The 24959-nt window shown below is 42.6% G+C and overlaps 1 protein-coding gene across 1 annotated transcript in view; it reads left to right on the top strand.

The window, feature by feature from the left end:
• The first annotated feature begins 6632 nt into the window (after positions 1-6632).
• Positions 6633-24959, top strand: part of LOC100562673 (zinc finger protein 721) — a 40788-nt gene continuing 22461 nt past the window's right edge. Inside the window, exons 1-9 of the mRNA XM_062973679.1 lie at positions 6633-6788; positions 14273-14382; positions 14660-14761; positions 16002-16094; positions 16902-17012; positions 17603-17695; positions 18665-18720; positions 20782-20905; positions 22274-24603. Of these exons, the coding sequence (XP_062829749.1) occupies positions 14346-14382; positions 14660-14761; positions 16002-16094; positions 16902-17012; positions 17603-17695; positions 18665-18720; positions 20782-20905; positions 22274-24603 (2946 nt within the window). The 5' untranslated portion in view covers positions 6633-6788; positions 14273-14345. The remainder of the gene's footprint in view (positions 6789-14272; positions 14383-14659; positions 14762-16001; positions 16095-16901; positions 17013-17602; positions 17696-18664; positions 18721-20781; positions 20906-22273; positions 24604-24959) is intronic.

The following is a 24959-nucleotide window of genomic DNA, read 5'->3' as shown; positions in this document are numbered from 1 at the left end:
AAATGGCCTATCTGGCAGTACGCATGCGCACAGCCAGATAGGCCATTTTGCCCTTAGTTTGTCGACTAAGGGCAAAATGGCATATCTGTTTTTAGCGGTTTGGCGCGGGCGCGGGGATTGAAGCCCCGCGCGGCCGCGCCAACACCGGAGGCGTCGGTGGCGCTACGGGCCGCTGTCGACGCCTCGACAGCGCCCCTAGCGGCCAGCGCCCGAGGCAGCCGCATCAGCGGCCTCGTATAATCAACCGGCCCTGGGCGCATCTACACTGTGGAATGAATGCAGTTTGACACCACTTTTACGTCATATGAGTATGGATCCATATAATGTAGTTTAACTCCATTGACCCTCATTATATCAGTGTAGATCCAGCCTAAGGCACCTTCCACACTGCTGAATAAAATCCCACATTTTCTGCTTTGAACTGGAATATATGGCAGTGTGGACTCAGATAACCCAGTTCAAAGCAGATATTATGGGATTCTGTGCATTGATATTCTGGGTTATATGGCTGTGTTGAAGGCTCCCAGTCTCAAAGATGCAGCCAGAACCCTTTGTTTCCAGTTTGGTAGAGATTTGTACAGCCAAACCTGCAAGATCCCCTTCTCGCCCCCAATGTCTAAACAATTAACAGCTTATAATTATGAATCTGTTTATTTTTGTTTGCAGTTCTACGTACGCCCTCTATATACCTTCCAAAAGTGGAGAAGTGTAGTGGAATGACAAGATAAAGCTTAAAGTGTGGTTTCCAACTCTTGTTCTTTAGCAATGTGAGCAGAGCATTGTTGCACAGGATGACAATTTGAACACAGAACGTAAAACTATTAAGATTATTCAGTCATTATTACATGTGTTCATCACTACAAAGGCATTTACTAAGCCTTCAAATAATCACCACGGCTAGTATTAGCTGTTAAATGGTGTGTGCATTTCAGTGTGGACTTGAGATTTGGTTCTAAAATCGCAAGTAGACACAACTGTAGATGATCAAGTCTCATTATAAAAAAATATGTACAGTGGAATCCCTTATATAAAATGGCAGGGCCAACATTTGCTTTTGAGATTTTTTTTAAATGTCTGTGTGTGAGAGAGTGTGATATTTTAAAACTGTGAATAGTTGAATCCAAGGTGCAGAAACTGTGGATGTGGAGAGCCAACAGTACATATATTTTTGGAAGAAACTTTTATTTCATAGATATGAAGTAGGCCAAGTGATACTTCTGAGTCAATACTTTCTGGGCCCACTGACGTTTCTACTGTTGTTGAGCCACAGCACCCCCTCCCCAAAGATTTATAAGCTATAAAGAGACTCCAAGAAATATATGTGATTATTTATTTATTTTTTAAGCATTTTCTGCTGCTCCAAAGTTGTGAAGTGTCTAAATCGCTAGAAGCTCCAGAATACTACCCTAAGATCTCTATCAAATCTAACCTTTCAATAAATGTATCAACTTGATTATTTTTGTGTGACTTGTATCTTTTATGTACTGTGTCAATTCCTAAAAATATAAAATGTATACACTATGTCAAATGAATGTATCAAAATGTATCCTCCATTCCGACAGTTTGCATAATCCCTTAGGAAAGGAGATCACGGCCAGGATCCTTGCTGTTATTCCACAAGCCAGATAAATAGCACAATTATGTATGAATGCAGACAGATGATCATCTTTGTCACTAAGATGAGCTCAGGATGTTTGTCCATTTAACTTGAGGCTGAGAGTGTGCCACTCCTCTAGAAGTAGGAGCTCAACAAACGTGAATTCATTAACTCTCTGAATGGGCAGCCAAGCCCTTGATTGTCTGGAATTTCTACCTTTGTCTTTTGGGTCTTGTCCTCTTTGCTTCTTCCAGCATGCTGACATTTGTCCACCTGTCTTCCCAAGAGATTTTTAGGATTTTTTTGGAGGCAATGGTGATGGAATCGTTACAGGAGTCAGTGTGACATCTGCAGATGGTCCGCATTTCACAGGAATATAACAGGGTTGGGAGGACAATTGCTTTATAAACAAGCATTTTGGTCTCCCAACGAATGTCCTGATTATCAAACACTCTCTGCTTCATTCGGAAAAATTCTGCATATGCAGATCTCAGACAGTGCTGTATTTCTGTGTCAATGTCGACTTTTGTGGAGAAAAGGTTGCCTGGGTAATGTAACTGTCAACATTTTTTAATGTTACACCATTAGGCTGCATTTCTGGCATTTCAGAGGGATTGGTTGGTGCCTGCTGAAAGAACACTTTGGTTTTCTCAATGTTCAATGCAAGGCCAAGCTTTAGAGTGGCTTGTGAGTCTTCTTCTGAATGAGCATAGACTACATTATCATCAGCATATTGGAGTTCTACAACAGATGTTGTTGTGACCTTGGTTCTGGCTTTTAGTCTGCTGAGGATAAATAGCTTTCCACCTGTCTGATAGGCTATTTCCATGCTGGTGGGAAGCTTCCCATCAACAAGGTGCAGTATCATAGCGATGAAGATGGAAAATAATGTTGGGGCAACAACACATCTCTGCTTGTTACCTGATTCCACCTTAAATGGGTCACTTTGGGAACCATTGCTGTCCAAGACTGTTGTCATCATGGAGGAGCCAGGATGCTCACAAATTTGTTAGGGCATTTGATTTTTTTGGAGGATGGTCCAGAGAATGCTGTGATTCACTGTGTCGAATTTATTTATTTATTTATTTCCAGCATTTATACCCCACCCTTCTCACTTGGGGGGACTCAGGGCGGCTTACAACAGTTGGCAACATTTACTGCCAAGAACATAATAATAAAACAAAAACAGTACATATAATCAATTAAAACTATCATCATCATCATCATTTAATTACTTATTAATTGCCCTCCATCCAAGATGCTCTAGGCGACTTACAAAAAAAAATACATCATTAAAATACATTACAATTAAAACATTTGTAAATTAGATCCATTTGTCTAAAAACCTCATGCTTCAGCCTTCAATTGGACCATGTTGACGTTATCGTATTACTCATTAAAAGCTTGTGCACACAGCCATGTTTTCACAGCCTTTCTGAAACCCAGAAGAGTTGGGGCTTGTCGGATATGTGTGCCTTAAATGCCTTTGCAATATCAGCAAATACCGTGCACTGAGGCTGATTTAGTTCCCTGCATTTTTCTTGGAACTGTCATGCAATGAAGATAATATCCACTGTTCTTCTAGAGCAGTGATTCCCAAAGTGGACTCCACCGCCCCCTGGTGGGTGCTGCAGTGATCCAGGGGGCAGTGATGGCACCTATTAGGACACGGGGGCGGGGCCAGGGGAGGGGCGTGGCTTCTTCCGAAGAGCCTGAGCCCGGACTGAGAATCTATATCTCTCCTGAGGTGCTTGTTGAGACACAGGGGGCGGGGCCTCCTTCCAAGAGCCTGAGACAGAGCTGAGCCTCTATACCTCTCTTGAGAGGCTTTTTAGGACTAAAGGGCGGGGCTAGGGGCAGGGCCTCTTCCCAAGAGGAGAGACAGGGCTGAGACGCTGTATACCTTCCCTGAGGTGCTTGTTAGAACACGGGGGCGAGGTAGTTGCAGCCCCGTCAGGCACTTGGAAGAGGCCCCGCCCCCTCCTCTAGCCCCGCCCCCTGTGTCCAGGACAGGGATAGAAGCTCAGCCCTGCCTCAGAGCTTGTAACTCCATTTGTTGCCCTGCCCCCCTCCCTCTCCCAGCCCTGCATTTTGGACTAGGGGAGAAGCTCAGCCCCGTCCTCTTGAGTAGGAGCCACGCCCACCCCTCTAAGCCACGCCCCCCTTTCCAGGGGGCACTGAGTAATATTTTTTCTGGAAAGGGGGTGGCAGGCCAAATAAGTTTGGGAACCACTGCTCTAGAGGGGTAGAAGCCACTTGTAAGGTTGATCTAACAATTGTAGCCTCAAACATTGAGCCACTGTGTAATCAACCCCACCCCACCAAAAAAAAGGTCCAGCCCTTTTTACAAAGTTGTTTTGACTCATAAACCACCATCGTCATCTCACTTGTTCAGTCATTTTTGACTCTTCGTGACCTCATGGACCAGTCCACGCCAGAGCTCCCAGTCGGCCATCACTGCCCCAGTTCCTTCAAGGTCGAGCCAGTCACTTCAAGGATACCGTCCATCCATCTTGCCCTTTGTTGGCCTCTCTTCCTTTTTCCTTCCATTTTCCCCAGCATCGTGATCTTCTCCAAGCTTTCCTGTCTCCTCATGATGTGGCCAAAGTACTTCATCTTTGCCTCTAATATCCTTCCCTCCAGTGAGCAGCTGGGCATTATTTCCTGGAGGATGGACTGGTTGGATCTTCTTGTGGTCCAAGGCACTCTCAGGATTTTCCTCCAGCACCAAAGTTCAAAAGTATCTTCTTTCGCTCAGCCTTCCTTATGGTCCAACTCTCGCATCCATAGGTTACTATGGGGAATACCATTGCTTTCACTATGCGGATCTTCGTTGCCAGTGTGATGTCTCTGCTATTCACTATTTTGTCAAGGTTGGCCATTGCTCTACTCCCAAGAAGTAGACGTCTTCTGATTTCCTGGCTGCAGTCTGCATCTGCAGTGATCTTTGCGCCTAGAAATATAAAGTCTGTCACTGCCTCCACGTTTTCTCCCTCTATTCGCCAGTTGTCAATTGGTCTGGTTGCTATGATCTTGGTTTTCTTGATGTTTAACTGCAACCCAGCTTTTGCACTTTCTTCTTTCACCTTGGTGATAAGGCTCCTCAGCTCCTCCTTGCTTTCGGCCATCAGAGTGGTATCATCTGCATACCTAAGGTTGTTAATGTTTCTTCCAGAAATTTTAACTCCAGCCTTGGATTCATCAAGACCCGCACGTCGCATGATGCGTTCTGCGTACAAGTTGAATAGGGAGGGCGATAGTATACAGCCCTGCCGCACTCCTTTCCCAATCTTGAACCAGTCTGTTGTTCCGTGGTCTGTTCTTACTGTGGCTACTTGGTCTTTATACAGATTTCTCAGAAGACAGACAAGGTGACTTGGTATCCCCATACCACCAAGAACATGCCACAGTTTGTTATGGTCCACACAGTCAAAGGCTTTAGAGTAGTCAATAAAGCAGAAGTAGATGTTTTTCTGAAACTCCCTGGCTTCCTCCATTATCCAGCGGATATTGGCAATTTGGTCTCTTGTTCCTCTGCCTTTTCTAAACCCAGCTTGGACATCTGGCAGCTCTCGCTCCATGTATTGCTGGAGTCTGCCTTGCAGGATCTTGAGCATTACCTTACTGGCATGGGAAATAAGTTAAAAAAAAAAAAGGTTGAACATCGCGAAAGCCATCCACTGCATGACTATCACCCTCCTCCCACCAGACTCAAATCAAGGAAGGGCTTCATGAGAACCACCACTCCTCTTGATGTCCCCCCAGCAATAGCAAGGGTGTCCCTCTGGGCAGCTAAACCTGGCAATTCTAACTGGATGGCCCCCCAAGAGGGTCTTCCTCCAGGGGCAAACCAAGAATGGGCAACTTGGAAGTCCCTAAATAGACTGAGAAGCAGAGTGGGCAGATCAAAAGACAACCTGGCAAGATGGCACTACCTGGAGGAATCTTCCACCTTGTGTGACTGTGGAGCTGAACAAACAACTCCGCATATGTACGCTTGCCCACAATGCCCTGCCTCATGCACGGAGGAGGAGTTGTTTAAAGCTACGGACAATGCGATTGCTGTTGCCCGCTTTTGGTCCAAAACTATTTAGCTGTTTGTGATTCCTTTATTTTATCACTTTTAAATTTATTTATTATGCAATGCTTTTGACACGAAATAAATAAATAAATAAATAAATGGGAAATAAGTGCCACTGTACGGAAGTTTGAACATTCTTCAGCATTTCCCTTTTTTGGTAAATCGATTTTTTCCAATCTGATGGCCATTCTTGTGTTTTCCCTATTTGCTGGCATATGGCATGCATCACCTTGACAGCACCATCTTTCAAAATTTTTAACGGTTCAGCTGGGATCCCATCGTCTCCTGCTGCCTTGTTGTTAGCAGTGCTTCTTAAGGCCCATTCAACCTCACTCCTCAATTCAACCCCACACCACCAAAAAAAAGGTCCAGTCCTTTTTACAAAGTTGTTTTGACTCATAAACCATAGCACACTCTTTAACTGGAACAGTAGGTAGGCTGTTAGGTTGCTCGGTGCCAGGATTCTATCACTCTTTTATATATATAGATTGTATTTTTTATTTTGTTTAATAATGTGTTATTATGTTGTTATGCAATGTTTGTGTTGCTTTTATGACTGTAAACCGCCCTGAGTCCCATCTGGGAGATAAGGCGGTATATAAATAAAGTTTTTTTTTATTATTATTATTAGGGATTGTGGGAGTTAAAGTCCAAAACACCTGGAGGGCCCAAGTTTGCCCAGGCCTGTTCTACACTGATGAACGAATGCAGTTTGGCAGTGCTCCATGGCTCAAGGAATAGTGGGAGATGTAGTTTAGTGAGGCACCAAACTATCTATTTGTCAGAGGAAGCTTTTAAAGCTACAGTTCCCAGCATCCCATAGCCTTGAACCATAGCAGTGAAAGTGGTGCCAAGCAGCAGGAAGGGGCCTAATCCCAAAGGCAGGCCTTTCTCTTTCTGTCTCTGTTGTCTTGCCAGGAGCTTGGAACAGCTTCACCCCCACGTGACCGGAAGCGGAAGCCGCGTGTGCTGGCTGACCTAGAAAGGCTCAGACGGGGGTCGCAGAGAAAGAGGAGGAGAGGCACCATCAGCCAGGCTCCTGAAAAGATTTCAGAGGAAGGGGCCGGGGCTGCAGGTGGGCGTCTCCCCAGCCAGGAAAGCGGGGAGAAGGTAAGAGAAGAGCAGGGATTAATTGGCGAAAGGGGGATCAGAAGGTGGGAGGAGGCTGGAGGGGGTCGAGGGAGGGAGACAAGGCCACAAATGGGGGCCAGGGCCTCTCCTTTGGTCAAATTTGCGAGAGGGTTGCATTCATTATGAAAGAAAGGCCATAATAAGGTTTTTAAGAGCTAGCTGGCAAATGTTGTCTTCATGGCTGGAATCACTGGGTTGCTGTGAGTCTTTCAGGCTGTATGGCCATGTTCCAGCAGCACTCTCTTCTGACGTTTCACCAGCACCTGTAGCCTGCATTCTCAGAGGTTCTGTTGGAGGCGAGATAAGTGGAGTGTATATAATATATATATATATATATATATATATATTATATATGTGTGTGTGTGTGTGTGTGTACCTGTGAAATATTGTCCAGTGTGGGAGAAAGAGCCCATGCCTGTTTAAAGCAAGTGTGAATGTTCCAATTAACAAGCTTGAATCAGTATTGAGTAGCCATGAAGATACAAAGTCAGTCAGTGAGGATATCTGCATAGAGGTAGCTGGGCTTTGTTGCCTCAAGGTATCCTCTGTTTGGGAGGTATTTATTTATTTATTGTGTCAGAAATCAAACCTAGGGTACAATTGTAATGTATTTAAAAACACAAACCAAAGTTTAAAAACTTGTAAAGGTAAAGGTTTACCCCTGACATTAAGTCTAGTTGTGTCCGACCCTGGGGGGTGGTGCTCATCTCCATTTCTAAGCCGAAGAACCGGCCTTGTCCATAGACACCTCCAAGGTCATGTGGCCGGCATGACTACATGGAGTGCCGTTACCTTCCTGCCGGAGCGGTATCTATTGATCTACTCACATTGGCATGTTTTCGAACTGCTAGGTTGGCAGGAGCTGGGGCTAACAGCGGGCGTTCATTCCGCTCCCAGGATTTGAACCTGGCACCTTTTGGTCCGCAAGTTCAGCAGCTCAGCGCTTTAATACACTGTGCCACCAGGATCCCCAAAAAACTTGGCATTATACTAAACGTCTTTTGACCAGTAGCTGGCCACTTGCAGAGCCTCTGGAGTTGCTATAAAAAGTTCCTCCATTGTGCATGTGGCAGGGTTTGGACTGCATTGTAGTAGGTGGTCTGTGGTTTGCTCTTTTCCACACTCGCATGTCATGGACTCCACTGTGTGACCCCATTTCTCAGCATCTCGTGGTGCCAGAGCCCAGTCTGTTCAGTGCCTTCCAAGTTGCCCAGTCTTCTGTGTGCCCAGGAGGGAGTGTCTCATTCGGTATCAGCCATGGCTTGAGGTTCCAGGTTTTAGCCTGCCACTTTTGGACTCTCGCTTGCTGAGGTGTTCCTGCGAGTATCTCTGTGGATCTTAGATTGCACTTGATCTGGGAGGTATTAACTGGCCCATGGTTGTTTGCTATCTGGACTTCTCCTGTTTCTGAGTGGTGTTCTTCATTTACTTTGTTGATTCTGGTGTTTTTTTTAAATATTGGTAACCAGATTTTGTTCATTTCCATGGTTTCCTCCTTTCTGTTGAAATTGTGGATTTCAATGGCTTCTCTGTGAAGTCTGACATGTCAGTTGTTAAAGTGGTCCAGCATTTCTGTGTTCTCAAACAATATGCTGTGTCCATATTGGTTCATCAGGTGCCCTGCTATAGCTGATTTCCCTGGTTGAATTAGCCTGCAGTGCCTTTCATGTTCCTTGATTTGTTCTGAGCAATGCTGGGTTTGCTGGTTCCTATGTCCTCAGCTACATGGAATACGGTAGACTCCTGCAGAGATGAGAGGATAATATTCAGCGTCCAGGTTGGTCCAACTCTCCCCGAAATTAGAACAGCCTCTTCACTCCTCTCCTTTAAGAAACAGCTAAAACCTATTTTTGCACATTAGCTTATGGAGATGAAGATGATTGGTTCATCATTAGGTCATCACCTTGCCTGACGATGCTGACAGTGATTGCCTTAATTTATTGGAGAGCCACATTTTTATATTTGTATACAGATTTTAACTGCTTAATGTGTTTTTATGAGACCTGCTTGATTACTTGTTTTAACGAAAGTTGCCTTATTCGTGTTTTTGTAATTGTTTATTTTAATTGCTTGTTTGTTTCATTTTATCTTGTCACAGCACATGGCATTGAAAGTTTGTCTTTTGTTTTTGGAAGCTGCCCTGATTCCTCTTGGGGAGAGAGGGTGGGTTAAAAAATAAAGTCTATTTATTATATCACATGTTATGCTATGGCTGGCTTCTCTGCTTGAATTAGTCTGCAGTGCCTTTTGTGTTCTTTGATTTGTGTCTGAGCAATGCTGCATTTGGTGGTCCCTATGTAGACTTGTCCACAGCTGCACAGCATATGGTAGACTCCTGCAGTGGCTACAGGATCTTTCTTATCCTTTGTTGAATGTAGCATTTGTTGGATTTTCTTCAACAGACCCACCAAGAAAATTTAACAAATGCTACGTTCAGCCATAGATGCAGGTGAAATGTCAGGAGAAAATGCTACTGGAACATGGCCATACCACCCAAAAACCTCACAGCAACTCAGAGACAGCTGAATGAGGCCCTTTGAGAGAGAGCTGAGTCAAATTTTGACAGAGAGATGGATCCAGTTTTGAAAAAGAATTTAAGATCAGATTTTGAGAAAAAGTGAATAGTTTTGAGAGAAGATGGGTCAGGCTTTGAGAGAGAGATTTTGAAAGAGCTGAATTAGATTTTGAGAGAAGATGGATCGGATGTTGAAAGAGAGGGATGGGTCAGGTTTTGAGAGAGAGGTAAATTAGGTTTTCAAGCTGACTATACACTGCAATATATAATCCAGATTAACTGTTTTGAATTGGATTATATGGCAGTGTAGACACATATAATCCAGTTCAAATCAGTTACTGTGGATAGTGTGTAGAAGGGGCCAGAGAGAGAGATGAGTCAGGTTTTGAGAGAAGCTACAGAGTGTGGTGGAAGCTCCTTCATTGGAAGCTTTCAAACAGAGGTTGGATGGCCATCTGTCTGGGTTGCTTTGATTGTGCTTTTTCTGCATGGCAGGGGGTTGGACTAGGTGGCCCGTGTAGTCTCTTTCAACTCTATGAAACAAAATTTTAAGAGGCACACTTTTGAGAGTGTGTGAATAATCTTGAAAGAGAGATGCATCAGATTTTGACAGAAAGGTAGAGTAAAATGTGAGAGAGAACTTGAATAATTTGGGGGGGGGGGAGAGGAAAAAAATCAGATTTTGAGAGAGAATTAAGACCCCTTCTACACTGTCATATAAAATCCAGATTAAAACTACAACTCCCATGAAGCCATAGCAATTAAAGAGGTGTCAAACTGTATTGATGGTACAGTCTTGATACAACCTTTAAGCAAAATAAGTCTCCGCTTTGGGCGAGACTTACTTTGCTTAATACCAGACTAAGAGATATTAAATTTGATGTTCTTAGCTCAGCTTTTATTGATGAGCTATTATGTATTTCAAAGATGCTTGCTGTCACCCATTAATTTCATAGGGTTTTCTTAGGCAAGGAATACTCAAGGCCAGTTCTTTGCTCTGAAATGCAGCCTTCTAGTATTCACCCGTGTCTCCTAATCAAGTACTAACCAGGGCTGGCCCTGCTTAGCATCCTAGATCAGAGAAGATTTAGGTTATTTAGGCCCTTAAATGTTGAGGTACAATGCTGTATTTCTTTTCATCCCACAATTGACCATCTGCCGTTATAGTTTCTGCAGGTCTTTGAATGTCAAAGTTTGTAAGATTAGTTGTGCTGCGATGATGGGATGGGTGAGCACAGCAGGAGTGACCTGGTTTGTTCTTCCCAACTCCCTCTGATTCTCAGCTCTTCTAATTGGAATTGGAAAGGGCCCCGGAAAGGAATGGGTTGCTTTTCTGCTTTCTTGTTTTGCATATTTTTTTACCCTTTACCAGAAACAACATGAAGCATTTGTGTTACATGTCTGTAGGCAATATATGTGTGCATTTAACTTGCCTTCCAAGTATTTTAGGATTCCATCTTCAGTCAGGGCAATCAAATGGGATGAGGGGAATTGTCACCAACATCTGGGTCACATCTTTCATCTTCATCATCATCATCATCGAGCCAGGTGTGAGGATTTCAGAAGGGCTTGTTCCAGGTTACATCTATGCAGTAGAATTAATGCAGTTGACTGTAAAATTGACTGTAGTATGATAGCACTCTAACTGCTATGGCTCAGTGTTAAAGACTCCTGGGAGTTGTAGTTGTATAAGGTCTTTATCCTTCTCTGCCATGGAGTGCTGGTGCCTCACTAAACTACAGCTAGGAGTTCATAGCATTGAATCATGGCAGTTAAAGTAGTATCAAACTGCAGTTAATTTTACAGTGTTACGTAAATATGTTGAACCCGCCTCGAAATAGTAATATTAATTTGAAAACCAGTTTATTATTAAAATATGTTAGATCCCCTAATTAGACACCCAAGAAATATTTTAGATCGATACGGACTAAATATGCTAAGGCACATTTATGAATTAACTTTCACATTTCAGTAAGAATGCTGTTCCTCCAAGGTATAATATACCTTGTAAAACTACAACTCCTATATTGCTATAGCAATTAAAGAGGTGTCAAACTATTGATTCTACAGTCTTTTCTCGGTCACACACACACTATTCCAATGCACTGGTGAAGGAGTTGTGTCAGCTCAGGTCCACTCTCCAAAGATTTCAACAAGGATCCCATCAGGTCCGCAGGCTTTCTTATTTTTTAATTGGCTGATGGCTTTGCTGACTTCCTCCAAACTACACAATGCTGCAAACTCATCCCTGGTTTGTTGTTCTGGGATTTGTAAGAGAACCTCTTCAGCCACATTGGGGCTGCGGTTAAGAAGATTATGATAGTGCTCTTTTCAACGTAGTGCAATTTGTTTTTTATCCTTTAGAAGTTTAGTTCCATTTGATGAACGTAGAGAGTGTATGTCATGATTTGTTAGGCTATAGATTACCTTTGTGACTTTAAAGAATCCCCATGCAAAGTGTTGGATTTCTTGAGCCTTTTTGTCTACCAGATGTTTTTGAATTCTCTGGTCCTTCTTTGGACCTCAGCTTTTGTACTAGTGCAGATCTTAGCAGCACAGTTGGTGTCTCTTTGCCATATTTGGAAGCTATGTTGGTTAACTGTTGGATCCCGTTATCATTTTCATTTTGATGCTTCTTAGTTTTGTATCCATTTTTTAAATGCTGTAATGTTAGAGATCTTTAATTTATTCCAGTGTTCCTCAGTACTTTCAGGGTGTTCCATAGATAGATGATCTTCAAATGTTGTTTGGAGAAGGGTTCATTTAGAAGGCTCTTGAAGGGCTTGAATGTTCATTTTATGCCTTATCTTTCTTCCTTGGAGTCTGCATTTGGGGGCGATCTTGATGGCCATAATGGATCGAGTTAACCTGTGGTCTGCCCAGCAGTCATCAGCACCTGCCATGGTTCTTGTGAGAAGCACATTGCAGCAATCTTTTGCACATATACATAGACTAAGGGGTGCCAAATCTTTGACCGGGAGTGCTTCCATGATGTCTTAAACTTATTTTTCTGGTGGAAGAGTGTGTTGGTGATGACAAGGTTGAGTTCCGCACGTTTGGTGAGAAGTAAGATACTATTCGAGTTGCTATTTCCAACCCTGTCTTTTCCTATAATCCCAGTTTGAAATCTTGTCCAACTCTTGCATTTAAATCACCCAGGAGATGATTTGGTCCTCCTTAGATATCTCTGGTAGGATGGTGTCCAGCTGATAGTAAAAGAAATTCCTTGAGGTCTTCATCAGCATTTTGTGTTGGTACAGAGGCACTTAAGATGGTTGCCTGCTGGTTTTTGGCCAGATTAATTCTGAGGGTTGAGAATAATTGTTAATGCTGATGGTTGCTTCAGACAGATGCTTCACCAGGTAGTTTCTGATAGCAAAGCCAACTTCGTATATTCTTTGTTCTTGTTCAGGTAGTCCCTTCCAGAAGAAGGTGTAGCCTCCTTTTTCTTCCTTCAGTTGTCCCTCTCCTGCTCTCCAGGTCTCTAGTGCTGCTATATTGATGTTAAAGTGCCTCAGCTCCGTTGCCTTCACCTTCAGGTTCACTAGAACACAGGAGTCCCTTCACCACAACAAAGTGACAATCCATCGAGGGGCTATAATAGTGGGGGAATGATAATTTAGCATCTCAATGTCTTCCAGTAGAAAGGTCAGAAATCACTTTAAATGTTTTTGGATTTATAGTTTGGAGAAGCACCAGCACTCTTTGGCAGAGAAGCTGAAGACCTTGTAAAACTCCTCCTCCAGTAATAGATATACCCAAGACAGCCTTTTCACAGATGAACTTCCCCATGCTTTCATGGAGCCACTTAAAATCTGGGTCTGTGGGCATTGTGTCTGTGGGTCCTGAATGAAACATGAAAACCTTTTTAAAAATAGCTGTGTAACATGAACTGTAGAGCATCTTCTGATAGAGGCTTTGTTCTCTGCTTAGTATTGACAAATCTGCCTTTTAAGATGATATTTGGGATAGATAATACCTGATCTACTTTTCCAAGACATATTTTGTGTGGACGGTTTGAGAGAGAAATTATCATTCTGAAATATGTTATAATCATGAATTCATATTTTCACAATTGTTGGTCTTTGTAGAAATTGAGGTGGTCATTGCTCTTGAGCAGCCCTGTCCTTTTGGCATTTTGAGGGAGATGATCCTCCAGTAAAACAGGCAAATATTATAAATTGCATAATTAATCATTGACTTCCTTTTTATGAGTGCCTTCCCTGTTACCTGCCAGATTAAAACAGCAGAGAAAGTGCTATAAAGGAAGTATGTGGGTCAGTCATTTTTAGATCCTATTCTGTGCTTCAGGGTTTTTCTCACAGTTTGTGTCCTATAAATGTGTTCAAGCGTATTTAGATACAAGGTTCTCATTTCAGTGGAAAGACACTGCTGGTTTACCGTAAATTAAAACAAGAATAAAGTGAAATAAGCAATAACAAGGAAGAGTGGACCTAGAAGTATGGTGAGTCCAATAAAAGGGCAGCTTGGTTTAGTTTGGTATGTGCTGGGTGTCAGTCCCTTTTCTTTTCAGCAGATGTTATAGGAGTTGATATGCTCACCTTTCTTAGGAAAAAATACCACCTTTACTTCTATGTTGCTGGAATCACTGCATGCCATCAAGTAAATTATGATTCATATCTAACCTCACAGACATGCTTGGAAATCTGTAAGTATTTGTGGAACTATGAGATTGAGAAGGGAATCTCCCACTGTCTCCCAAGAAGGGACTTTGTTAATTCACAGTATATTTTAGCCCCCTGCAAATTCACAGATGGCAAGAAGATTGTTTGTATTGAACTGAAAGCCTCTTGTGATCAAACGTCTATTGGATAGGTTCAGTGTTAGAAAAAATCTATCTAAATTTATTCAGTTTGATGTGTGCTATATGCCTCAAGTCCTAATACCCACTTGATTGTCATCTCTCCTTCTCCCTTTTGAATTACAGAACAGCTTTTTTCCTTGTCAATGGTTTGATCTCCTGACTTGAGCAAGAACTGTGGCTGCCAGATCAAGTTGTTATGGAGAAAATGAAGGTTGCCACTCATCACAGAACAGGTGAGGGAGCAAAAAGCACAGCTTATAGGTAATATGTTCCTATTTATATCTACAGAAGCCTTGTGGGAAGATGTGGCCCTCTGGAATTTGTTGGACTACAAACCCAGAGCCACGTATGAGGGACAATGAAGATATAGCCCAACAGTTTCTTGAAAGCACAGCATTTCCTATTCTTGTCATAGAATTTGGCATGGAAACCAGTTTCCTCTTATTTAGAGCAGGGGATCAATTTGTTCCCAGCCTAAACCTCATTTTCTAACTCCTTCTTCTTGCTCAGTGCTTCCTGATGTGACAGTCAAATTGGAAGAAGGAGAAGAGGAAGAAGAGGAAGAGAATCTGCAGCAGGAGGAATCAGAGTCATTTTCGGAGATCAATTCAGGTGAGATATAGGGTCTACTGCCATCACTGCAAGTTCACACTGTAATTGTACAACTGCTGGTTATTTTTGTTTGGCATCCAGTTTGCTATTATCTGCGGTTTCATGTATCTTCACAAAGTCCAGAAACATATCACCTCCAAATACGGGGGCCATGCTATATTGTCAAAGATGATTTATGTGCTGTCAGCTTCTTAACAATTATTATCAATATGACTATTAGAAATCTCTCTCTCCCTCCCCTCTCTCTCTGTATGTGTGTATGTATGTGTATGTGCATATATTTATACACACACGCACACACAAGATATATACATGTTCTACTGTCATTGCAGTCTGGGTTTTTTAAAATATAATTTTAATTTTGAATAGATATGTAGAGTGCGGAAGGATGCAAGAATGGATATGAAGTTTTATTGCAGTCTGTGCTATTGAATTTTTCACTTTGACTTTAGTGCAAATTTTACTTTTTTCTCTACATTAAAAGAGACAGAGCCTGTATTTGGAGGAAACATCTGTAATTGCAATATTCAGTTTGATATTTGCACACGCTATCCCCATATCCTGTGTTACTATTCCATCTAAATATGATCTTACCTCTGTTGGCTTTTTTTTTTCTGTTGGTAAATCCAGAGCAAAAGTTTGGTTCATTAATCCCAGTTTGATATCCTGGCTTGAGCCAGACCCATACTTACCAGAGCTGAAAGCAAATATTAGGTCTAGTGATTCCTTCAGAATCACTGGGGTTAGAAGTGCTTGAACTCAAAAAAGCGCAAATGAAAGTATTTTTTTAACCTGAAAGTTGACTTCTTATGTAAATTGACCATAGGGTCATTCTGAGGGGTTTAGAGGTTCCTAGAGAAGATATTTTCATGAAATCCATGAACAATCAAATCAGCAAAATTTCAAAACTGCAAATGTGTGGGCTGACCTTGTATCCACTAAGAATATAAAATCTATGGCTGTTATTGGACTGTATTCTCCAACACTTTTAGTTAGCATAGTTAGTGTTGAGGGCTGATGGGAGTTCGACTTATGAAGGCCAAATATTTCCCAATCCTACTTTAGAGGAGGGCTTCTTAAACTGTTTCCACTTGGGACCCCCTTTTGGCTTCAATTTTTTTTTACATAACCCTAGGTATATATTATTAGTATATAAAATAGGTATAAAATCAAGCAGTTCTTGAATGTTCGTTTGTTTTTGAGGCCAGGAAAACAGTCTAAATCCCTTTCTGTTGCTCAGATTTTCCTGATGTGATAATCAAGCTTGAACCAGAAGAGGACTCATCCAGCGAACAGCAGACAGAAGACGAGACCTTTCCAGGGATAAGTTCAGGTAACTTGTACAGCAGTGTGAGAAGATCAATTTTCTCAGTGATATCTTACCATGTAGTTTAGTTGAGGCAAACCTTTTTGCATCATGTGCTTAATTCTGCTAATGGTGCTCCATTCAGCCACATGACCTTGGAGGTGCTGGCTCTTCGGCTTAAAAAGGAAGATGAGCACCAACCTCTAGAGTCAGACTCGACTAGACTTAATGTCAGGGGAAACCTTTACCTGTACTTAATTCTGAATCTTGCCGATGATCCTCAGTATAGTTCTGGAGATTGCTACTGTCAGTAGTTTTAAGTTTTGTTGTAAGTTTCAGTGTCATTATCACTGTCTGAAGTATTGAACTTCCTTTCCTGCAGACCATGCTGCTAATTTTATTTGCTTATCTGAGACAGTAGTTCTTTGTGATCATTAGGTCATTGTGTTTTGTGTGAGCATCTAAGTTAACTTACTTATTTAATTACTTATACCCTCCCTTTCTCCCAATGGGGACTAACAATCACACAATCTGATCAGTTTTAAACAAAGCAAATACAAAAATAAAAAACCCCAGTTATATAGTACTGTGTGCATTTAGTTAAAATATAATAAATACAATTAAAATTGCATTTGAAACTCACAGTCCCCATCAGAATCCTCACCAGAATCTCCCCAATAGTGTGCCCTCATCCTTCCCCAAATGCCTGCTGGCAGAGAAAGGACTTTACCTGCTTGTGGTTTGCCTATTTAGATCAGCACACAGCTTCAACTGTTGTATACCCCTAAAGGTCTTCCCCTCTCCCTTTCTTTCCCTCTTTTGTTAATTCTGCAGTGGAGTTTTCACGCGTCAAGACTGATCTGATCTCCTGGCTGGAACAGAGCCCATGGTTGCCAAACGCCCTCATCTTAGAGAAGGTGGAGGTTGCTTCTCAGTGCAACACAGGTAAGCAGAAGCACAACATGTTTGAACTCTAGTTTAGGCAGAGCCAGTGTGATGTGGTGGTTTGAGTGCTGAACTAGGACTCGAGAGTCCAGGGTTTGAATCACTGCTCAACCATGGAAACCCACTAGGTTACCTTGGGCAAGTCCTTCTTAGGCTTCATCTACACTGGCATATAATGCAGTGTACTGATGCAGTTTAACTGCATCGAACTGTCTTATATGGCAGTGTAGACTCGTATGCAGTTAAACTGCATTATGGTACTGCATTTTATGGCAGTATATGATAAACTCACTCTGAAGTTCTGTGACAGGGTTGCCTTAAAATTGCCATATGTGAGAAAGAATGAACGGTGGCTCATCCATGTCGAATTTTGTATTGGACTGAAATCCCCCTGCATGCTGACACAGCAGAACCATTAGAGAAGGATGATGGGCTTGCAATCAATAGCATTTCAAGTGCTTTCCATTCCAGCCATTGAGTTTTGTTTAAAAGTCAATTCTTCTCTTTTGTAGTCTACTCTCTCTCCTCCTGGGGTGTAAATAAGTACAATCGTAACCATTTAAATCCTTTTATCTTACCCTTTTTATTAGCATTTCCTGGTGGACCAGTCAAAGTGGAACAAGAAGAGAAACCATGTAGTCCAAATCTCCAGGACTCTGAGGTCATCCCAGGGACTAGCTCAGGTGAGGTCTATGGGCTGCTACAGACCTTTCCCTGCCTCTGCATTTCTCCATCCTAAATAGACCACTGATATTAAATCTTGAATGACAGCCAGATGATTTTTGTCAAGGTGGCTCATTTTCTCAGTACTAAGCCCTTCAATATTATTCTGTTGAGGATACACTTTCTATAGCTTTGTTATGGTCACCAGTGTGTTATCAGTGACAGAAATTACAAAGAGTTGGAAGAGACCAACTCTTTGTTTCAGTGCAGTATAGAAACATCAACATGGAGACAAAAACCTAAAACAGAGTCCAGCACTAACTGCTGGGAGATTGCTGGCTTTCTGAATGACCAATTCCATTGACATGCAGATTGATACCACTTTAACTGCCATGGCTCAATGCTGTGGAATCATGGGAGTTGTAGTTCTACAAGCTCTTTAGCCCTTTCTGCCAAAGAGTGCTGGTGTCTCACCAAACTATAAATCCCAGAATTCCATAGCAGATACTGTAGTGTCAAAGTGCATTGATGCTATAATGTAAACCTTCCCTATATATGTTGGTTGTCATGTTGTTATCAAAACTCTGCTACCCTTTTAACTTCACTGCTAATAATACAGGTATTTCTTGGTGAATGAAGTACATGCAATCCTACTTATTTAACTGAAAAATTGATATCAAAAGCAGAATTAATACAGAAAGAATGGGGTCAGAAAGGAAGAGTATTTCAACACGTTTTCAGCATTTTTTTAATCTACAGTGAGTCCTGGAACCAAATCCCAGCAGATACGAAGGATCCATTATATTAGGAATTTTTCCCTATATGAGGCCCACTGTAAATGTGTCAGCAGAAGGCTTTCTTCTCATCTCCCCACAGGTTTTCCTTTCTGTTTTGAAATGTTTTTCTCAATGTCAAATGCTCTCTGTGACAAAGAAGAGGTGCCTTTCTAAACTGCTTTCCCATAACTCTTGTTCTTCTCTCCTTCACAGAGTTGGAAGTGGGATTTCTGCCTCAACATGAAAAGACCGCAGTTGAAGCAGGTCAGGTAAGAGGAACATTTTTGCTGCTTGGTGGGTTTATGATGAAGGCAAAAAGCAGCAAATATGGAAACCTGTTAGAATTCCTGCAGTCACCATTCCAAGATCCAGAAGAGACTTATATGGTCTCCAGACCTGGGGAGCAAAGGGGGGTTTCTATCAACATTGTCCCTAATGGGTGTGGCAGTCTTCATGAGCCCTCCAAAACCGATATGACAGTTTTTTCTCAAATACATGTGCCATATTGATGCATGCTTTCTAGTCATTTCCAGCTTACTGTAAATCCCAAGAAGAACCCATTACAGGGCTTTCTTAGTATTATTTGTTCAGGGAGGGAGTTGCCTTCACTTTCCTCTGCGGCTGAGGAACAGTTTCAATAAGTTTCTGTGGCCAAGATAGAATTTGAATTCTGGTCACCCTGAATCTTAGTTCAATGCCGTGGTGGTGCAATGGGTTAAACTATTGAACTGTCAATTCTGCTGACCTAAAAGTTGGCAGTTTGAAGCCGCAAATTGGGGTGAGCTCCCACTGTTAGCCCAAGCTCCTGCCAACCTAACAATTCAAAAACATGCAGATGTGAGTAGATCAATAGGTACTGCTTTGGCAGGTAGGTAATAAGGCAGCCATGCCAACAGCACGACTAGGAGGTGTCTGTGAACAACAGGCTTCTTGACTTGGTAATGGAACACGAGCACATCCCCATAGCCAGAGTTGTGCATCGCCTCCAGAAAGCTGGAAATGAAAGGGGAAGCTTTTACCTTTGTTCTGTGTATTGTATGCCATTGTTAGTCCACCATGTTAAAAACACTGAATGTTTGCCTATCTGTGTATGTTGGAATCCACACTGAGTCCCCTCAGGGAGCTAGAGCGGAATATAAATAAAAGTGTGTTATTATTATTGTTATTATTATTGTTATGCTCAAACCACTGGGCCATGCTAGCTCTCCCAGAGCATTATGGTAACTCTGCAGTGGTTTACAACTCAAATGATCGAAAACATAGCAGAATGTAAATGTGTACTTAGGCTGAAGCGCTAAATGTTGATTGGTTTGAGTTGGTGTTTATTGGTTTGAGTATTATTTTGGACTAGGGAAACCAGTATTCAAATCCCTGTTCAGCCCTGGGAAAAATTGTTGGATGACCTTGTGGCAAGTCAATCTCTCTCAACCCCAGAGAAAGGTGATGAAAGACCTATATTTGGAAATTTGCCAAAAGCCAGTAGGAGAGTGTTCATTTAATATTGTTGTAAGTTGGAAATAACTTTGAGGCATACAACAATAACTTGGCATTTTGTACCTCAAGGAGAACTCAATTGTTCTTTATATTACTGTGTTTATATGCCTGAGGTTCATTCTGTCTTAATTATTTCTGGGAAATCCTTTTCTATGTGTTCTTTCCAAGGCTTATGCACCCTTCAGGGTGAATTTGATTTCTTAAAGTGCACATTAATGGACAACAAGACCAATCATATTGGAGACAGGCAGATGTTGTGTCCACCTTCTAAAGAAGATGAAAAAGAGGGCTTGGGGAACTGCTTGATCTGTTGTCTTGATATCAATAAAAGGAAAGGTTCTAGAACAGACCATTAAACAATTGGTCTGTGAATACTTCAAAAAGAACACTGTGTTGCTAAATATCAGCCTGGGTTTCTCAAAAACAGGTCACAGCATTTTATCTATTTTAGGTCATAAGGAAGAGAGGCAGAGATGGATTGCAGAGGAGAGGACGTTGATACTTCATCTTGATTTCAGAAAGGTTTTAAGCAAGGCCCTTAATACTATTATAAGGGAGTATCCATTTTCCTGTTCTGCTGTTCTTTCACACTCCAATACAGTATCATGTTCTTGCTGTCAACTCCACACTTTGAGAAGGATATGGGCATGGACTACCCCACTTATAAGCAGGAGTTATTTGGCCATCTCTCAGATGCTTTCACTGTAAATTCCTGCCTTAGGGAGTCTAGATGACTGCCAATATGCTTTGCAGCTATACAAACCTGTGGTGCATTGGAATGTATTTTTGAATATATATAAAACCCATACCCATTTGCATTCTCCTTTGTGTTGCAGGAAGTCACCTTTGAAGACGTGGCTGTAAATATCAGCAAGGAAGAGTGGGACCTCCTTGATCCAAATCAGAGATCTCTGTACATTGACGTTATGATGGAAAACTATGAGACACTGTCCTCATTGGGTAAGGAATTCACTTCCATTTAACTCCGTAGTACTTCTTGTTGCCATCAGTGATAGAATTATTTCTTACGAATTGCTGTCTTGCTGCAGTCAGAAAACCGCTTTTTTCTTCAGTCTCTCATGCAGCCTCATCTTTTTGCTAGAAATGGGTTAGGCCTCCCGCTGAGTCCCCAGACAGGCTGAGATTATAGTTCTTTGTCTGCCAGCAAGCCAATGAAAAATGCTGAGATCTAGTAACTTTTGTGGATAATTGAAGACATAGCTGTGTTATTCTAAATCAATATGCAAAAAATTCTCAAAGTACGGTGGAAACTGATGGAGAAATAAATTGGTAGCATGAGTTTTTGCAGACTTAGTCTAATTCCTGAATTTTCTGAAGTGAAGTGCCTGGGAACCGATCTTTATAGGCAGACTGTGTATGTGAATCAACATTGAAAAGTAAAACTTGTGTATATGATGATGAAGTGACAAGTTTAATAGTAATCATTGAGGAGCAAAGGCAGTGGGGAAGATGCTGCATAAATTCAAACTGATATCCAAACGAACAGTTCGCCAGTTTATCACATCTTTCTGATTTCTAACTAACACCACATTTGTATACCAATAGCTTCCTCCAGCATTCATATGATTATCTGTTTACCTTGAATTTAGGCATTTTCTTTCCTCCTGTCTTTGTCCCCCAATATCATGGTTAAAATTGAACCCGTATAAAAGCTTATGCTACCAATTTATTTCTCTCTATTAGTCTCAAAGGTCCTACAAGATCCCTATGCATACTTTGCAAATATATTTTCAAGCTATCCTAACGGGCAACAGTGACTGCATTGTCTGTAGCCTCAAACAATTCTTCCTCTGTGCATGAGGCAGGTCCTTGCAGGCAAGCATACAGATGCGGAGTTGTCTGTTCTGCTCCACAGTCACACAAGGTGGAGGATTCTTTTAGGTAGTGCCATTTTTCCAGGTTGTCTTTTGATCTGCCCATTCCACTTCTAAGTCTGTTCAGGGACTTCTAAGTTGCCCATTCTTGATTTGCCCCTGGAGGAAGACCCTTGTGGGGGGCCATCCATTTGGAATTGCTTGGTTTAGCTGATCAGAGGGATACTCATGCTGTTGCTGGGGAACATTAAGAGGAGTGGTGGCTCTCATGAACCTTTTTCTTGATTTGAATCTACTGGGGGGAGGCTGGTAGCCATGCAGAGGATGGCTTTCATAGTGTTCATCCTCATTTCTCTCACAGTTGACCTAGAACAACCCAGTAATGAGCCATCACCAGGTTATTTTCTTCATGAATGTGGTTCTTTTTCTGTTCCCTTACATTCCTCTTCTCAGATGTGTGATTCAGTCTTTTTTGTGTCCTTCTTCCTGGCAGATAACTGGAAGAGAATGAGCATACGTGTGGATGGGACCTATGAGGCGGGTTTTACCCAGAAGCTAGATCCACCTGGAGCAGAGCCACTCCAGGCAGAACAGGAATTGGGAAGCAGCGACTCTACACATGGGCTCCTCACAGGAGAGAAGCCTAATGAATATCAGGAGTGTGGAACACGTTTCCCTGAGATAACCATCCTTTTGTACGACCAGAAAGTCCCCGTGGGGGAAAACCCCTTCAAATGCTCGGATTGTGGGAAATGCTTTTCCCAGAATTCCTATCTCGTGAGGCACCAAAGGGTCCACACAGCAGAGAAGTCATACAAATGCTTGGAGTGTGGGAAGTGTTTTCCTTGGAATTCCTACCTTGTGAGGCACCAAAGAGTCCACACAGGAGAAAAAGCGTACGAATGCCAGCAGTGTCGGAAATGCTTTGCTTACAAGTCGGACCTTGTCAGGCACCAAAGAGTCCACACAGCACCAAAATCTTATGAATACCAGGAGGGTGGGGAACTTGTGCCACACCAGAGACACCGTGTTGCACAAAAACCATTCAAGTGCCAGGACTGTGGGAAATCTTTCACTTTGAGTTCAGCCCTCGTGAGGCATCGCAGCATCCACACAGGAGAGAAGCCCTTCAAATGCCAGGAATGTGGAAAGTGTTTTGCGAAGACCTCAAACCTTCTGTACCATCAGAGAGTCCACACAGGAGAGAAACCGTTCAGATGCACAGAGTGTGGGGCTTGTTTTGCTCACAAATCACAACTTGTGACACACCAGCGGCTCCATACGGGGGAGAGACCATTCCAGTGTCAAGTGTGTGGGAAATATTTTGCTCAGACCTCTACCCTGGTTAGGCATGAGAGACTCCACACAGGGGAGAAACCATATAAATGCCAAGAGTGTGGGAAAAGCTTTGCTTCGAAGTCACAGCTCGTGATCCACCACAGAGTCCACACAGGAGAGAAACCGTACAAATGCCAAGTGTGTGAAAAATGTTTTAGCAACAATTCAGACCTTGTGAAACATCAGCGAATTCACACAGGGGAAAAACCATACAAGTGTGAGGTGTGTGGAAAATGTTTCAGCAGCAATTCAGACCTTGTAAAGCACTACAGAGTTCATACAGGGGAGAAACCGTACAAATGCAAAGAATGTGGGAAATCTTACAGCAACAATTCCGACTTTGTGAAGCATCATAGAATCCACACAGGAGAGAACGCATACAAAGGCCAGGAGCCTGAAGTACATACTAATAAAAATAATAATTCAGAACCTGTGAAGCCTCCAGAAGTGCATGTAGGAGAGAAAGAGTACAAATGCGATGAGTGTGGGAGAGTGTTTTATAAGACGTCAACCCTTCTGTTACATCAAAGAACCCACACAGGAGAAAAACCATACCAGTGCCCAGTGTGTCTGAAATGCTTTGCTCGGACATCGCACCTTGTGGCACATCAGAGACTCCACACTGGAGAGAAGCCATTCAGGTGCCAAGAGTGCGGAAAGTCGTTTGCAGAGAGTTCAAGCCTTGTCAAACACCGTCGAGTCCACACTGGAGAGAAGCCGTATCAGTGCCTGGTGTGTGGGAAATGCTTTGGTCGGAGCTCAGCTCTTGTAATCCACCAGAGAGTCCACACTGGACAAAAACCTTATCAGTGCCAGGAGTGCGGCAAATGTTTTGCTCAGAACGGTGGCCTCACAACCCACCAAAAAATCCACACAGGAGAGAAACCGTTCAAATGCCAGGAATGTGGGAAGTGTTTTGCTCTGAAGTCTGTCCTTCAGATGCATCAGAGAGTCCATACAAGAGAGAAATTCAAATGCCAGGAGTGTGACAAATCTTTTAATACCACTGCAGACCTTGTGAAGCATCAGCGGGTTCACACAGGTGAGAAACCCTTCCAGTGCCAAGAGTGTGGGAAAGCCTTTTCCAAGTCCACAATCCTTCTGTTACATCAGAGGACGCACACTGGAGAGAAGCCGCACGAGTGCCAGGTATGTGGGAAGTGCTTTAGTTGGAAGTCTAACCTTGTGACTCACCAGAGACTCCACACCGGAGAGAGACCGTACAAGTGTAAAGAGTGCGGTAAATCTTTCGCGGAAAGTTCAAGCCTTGTGAAACACCGTAGGGTCCACACAGGAGAAAGACCATACAAGTGCCTGAAGTGTGGGAAGAGCTACGCTTACAGTTCAGACCTTCTGAACCACCACAGAGTCCATACGGGACAGAAGCCATACAAATGCCAAGAATGTGGGAAATGTTTTGCTGTTAAGTCTGTCCTGGTGATGCACAACAGAGTCCACACCAAAGAGAAACCGTACAAATGCCAGGTGTGTAGCAAATGTTTCAGTAACCATTCAGACCTTGTGAACCATCACAGAATCCACACGGGTGAGAAACCCTTCCAGTGCACGGCATGTGGGAAATGCTTTGCTCTAAGGTCAATTCTCGTGACGCACTATAGACTCCACACGGGAGAGAAGCCATTCCAGTGCCATGTGTGTGGGAAATCGTTCGCCCAGAGTTCAGCCTTTGTGAACCACCGTAGAGTCCATGCACGAGAGAAATTATTACAGTGGCCGGAAGGTGGTGGTGAAAGTTTACCTTCCGTTTCACAACTTGTGATCCCAAAAAAGAGCCCACCCAGGACAGAAACTGTATAAATGCTGTGGGTATAGGAAATGTT

Source organism: Anolis carolinensis, chromosome 2 (assembly GCF_035594765.1).
Source record: "Anolis carolinensis isolate JA03-04 chromosome 2, rAnoCar3.1.pri, whole genome shotgun sequence".
NCBI lineage: Eukaryota > Metazoa > Chordata > Lepidosauria > Squamata > Dactyloidae > Anolis > Anolis carolinensis.
The sequence above is the reverse complement of the archived record's forward strand: the minus strand, read 5'-3'. Positions and strand labels throughout refer to the sequence as shown.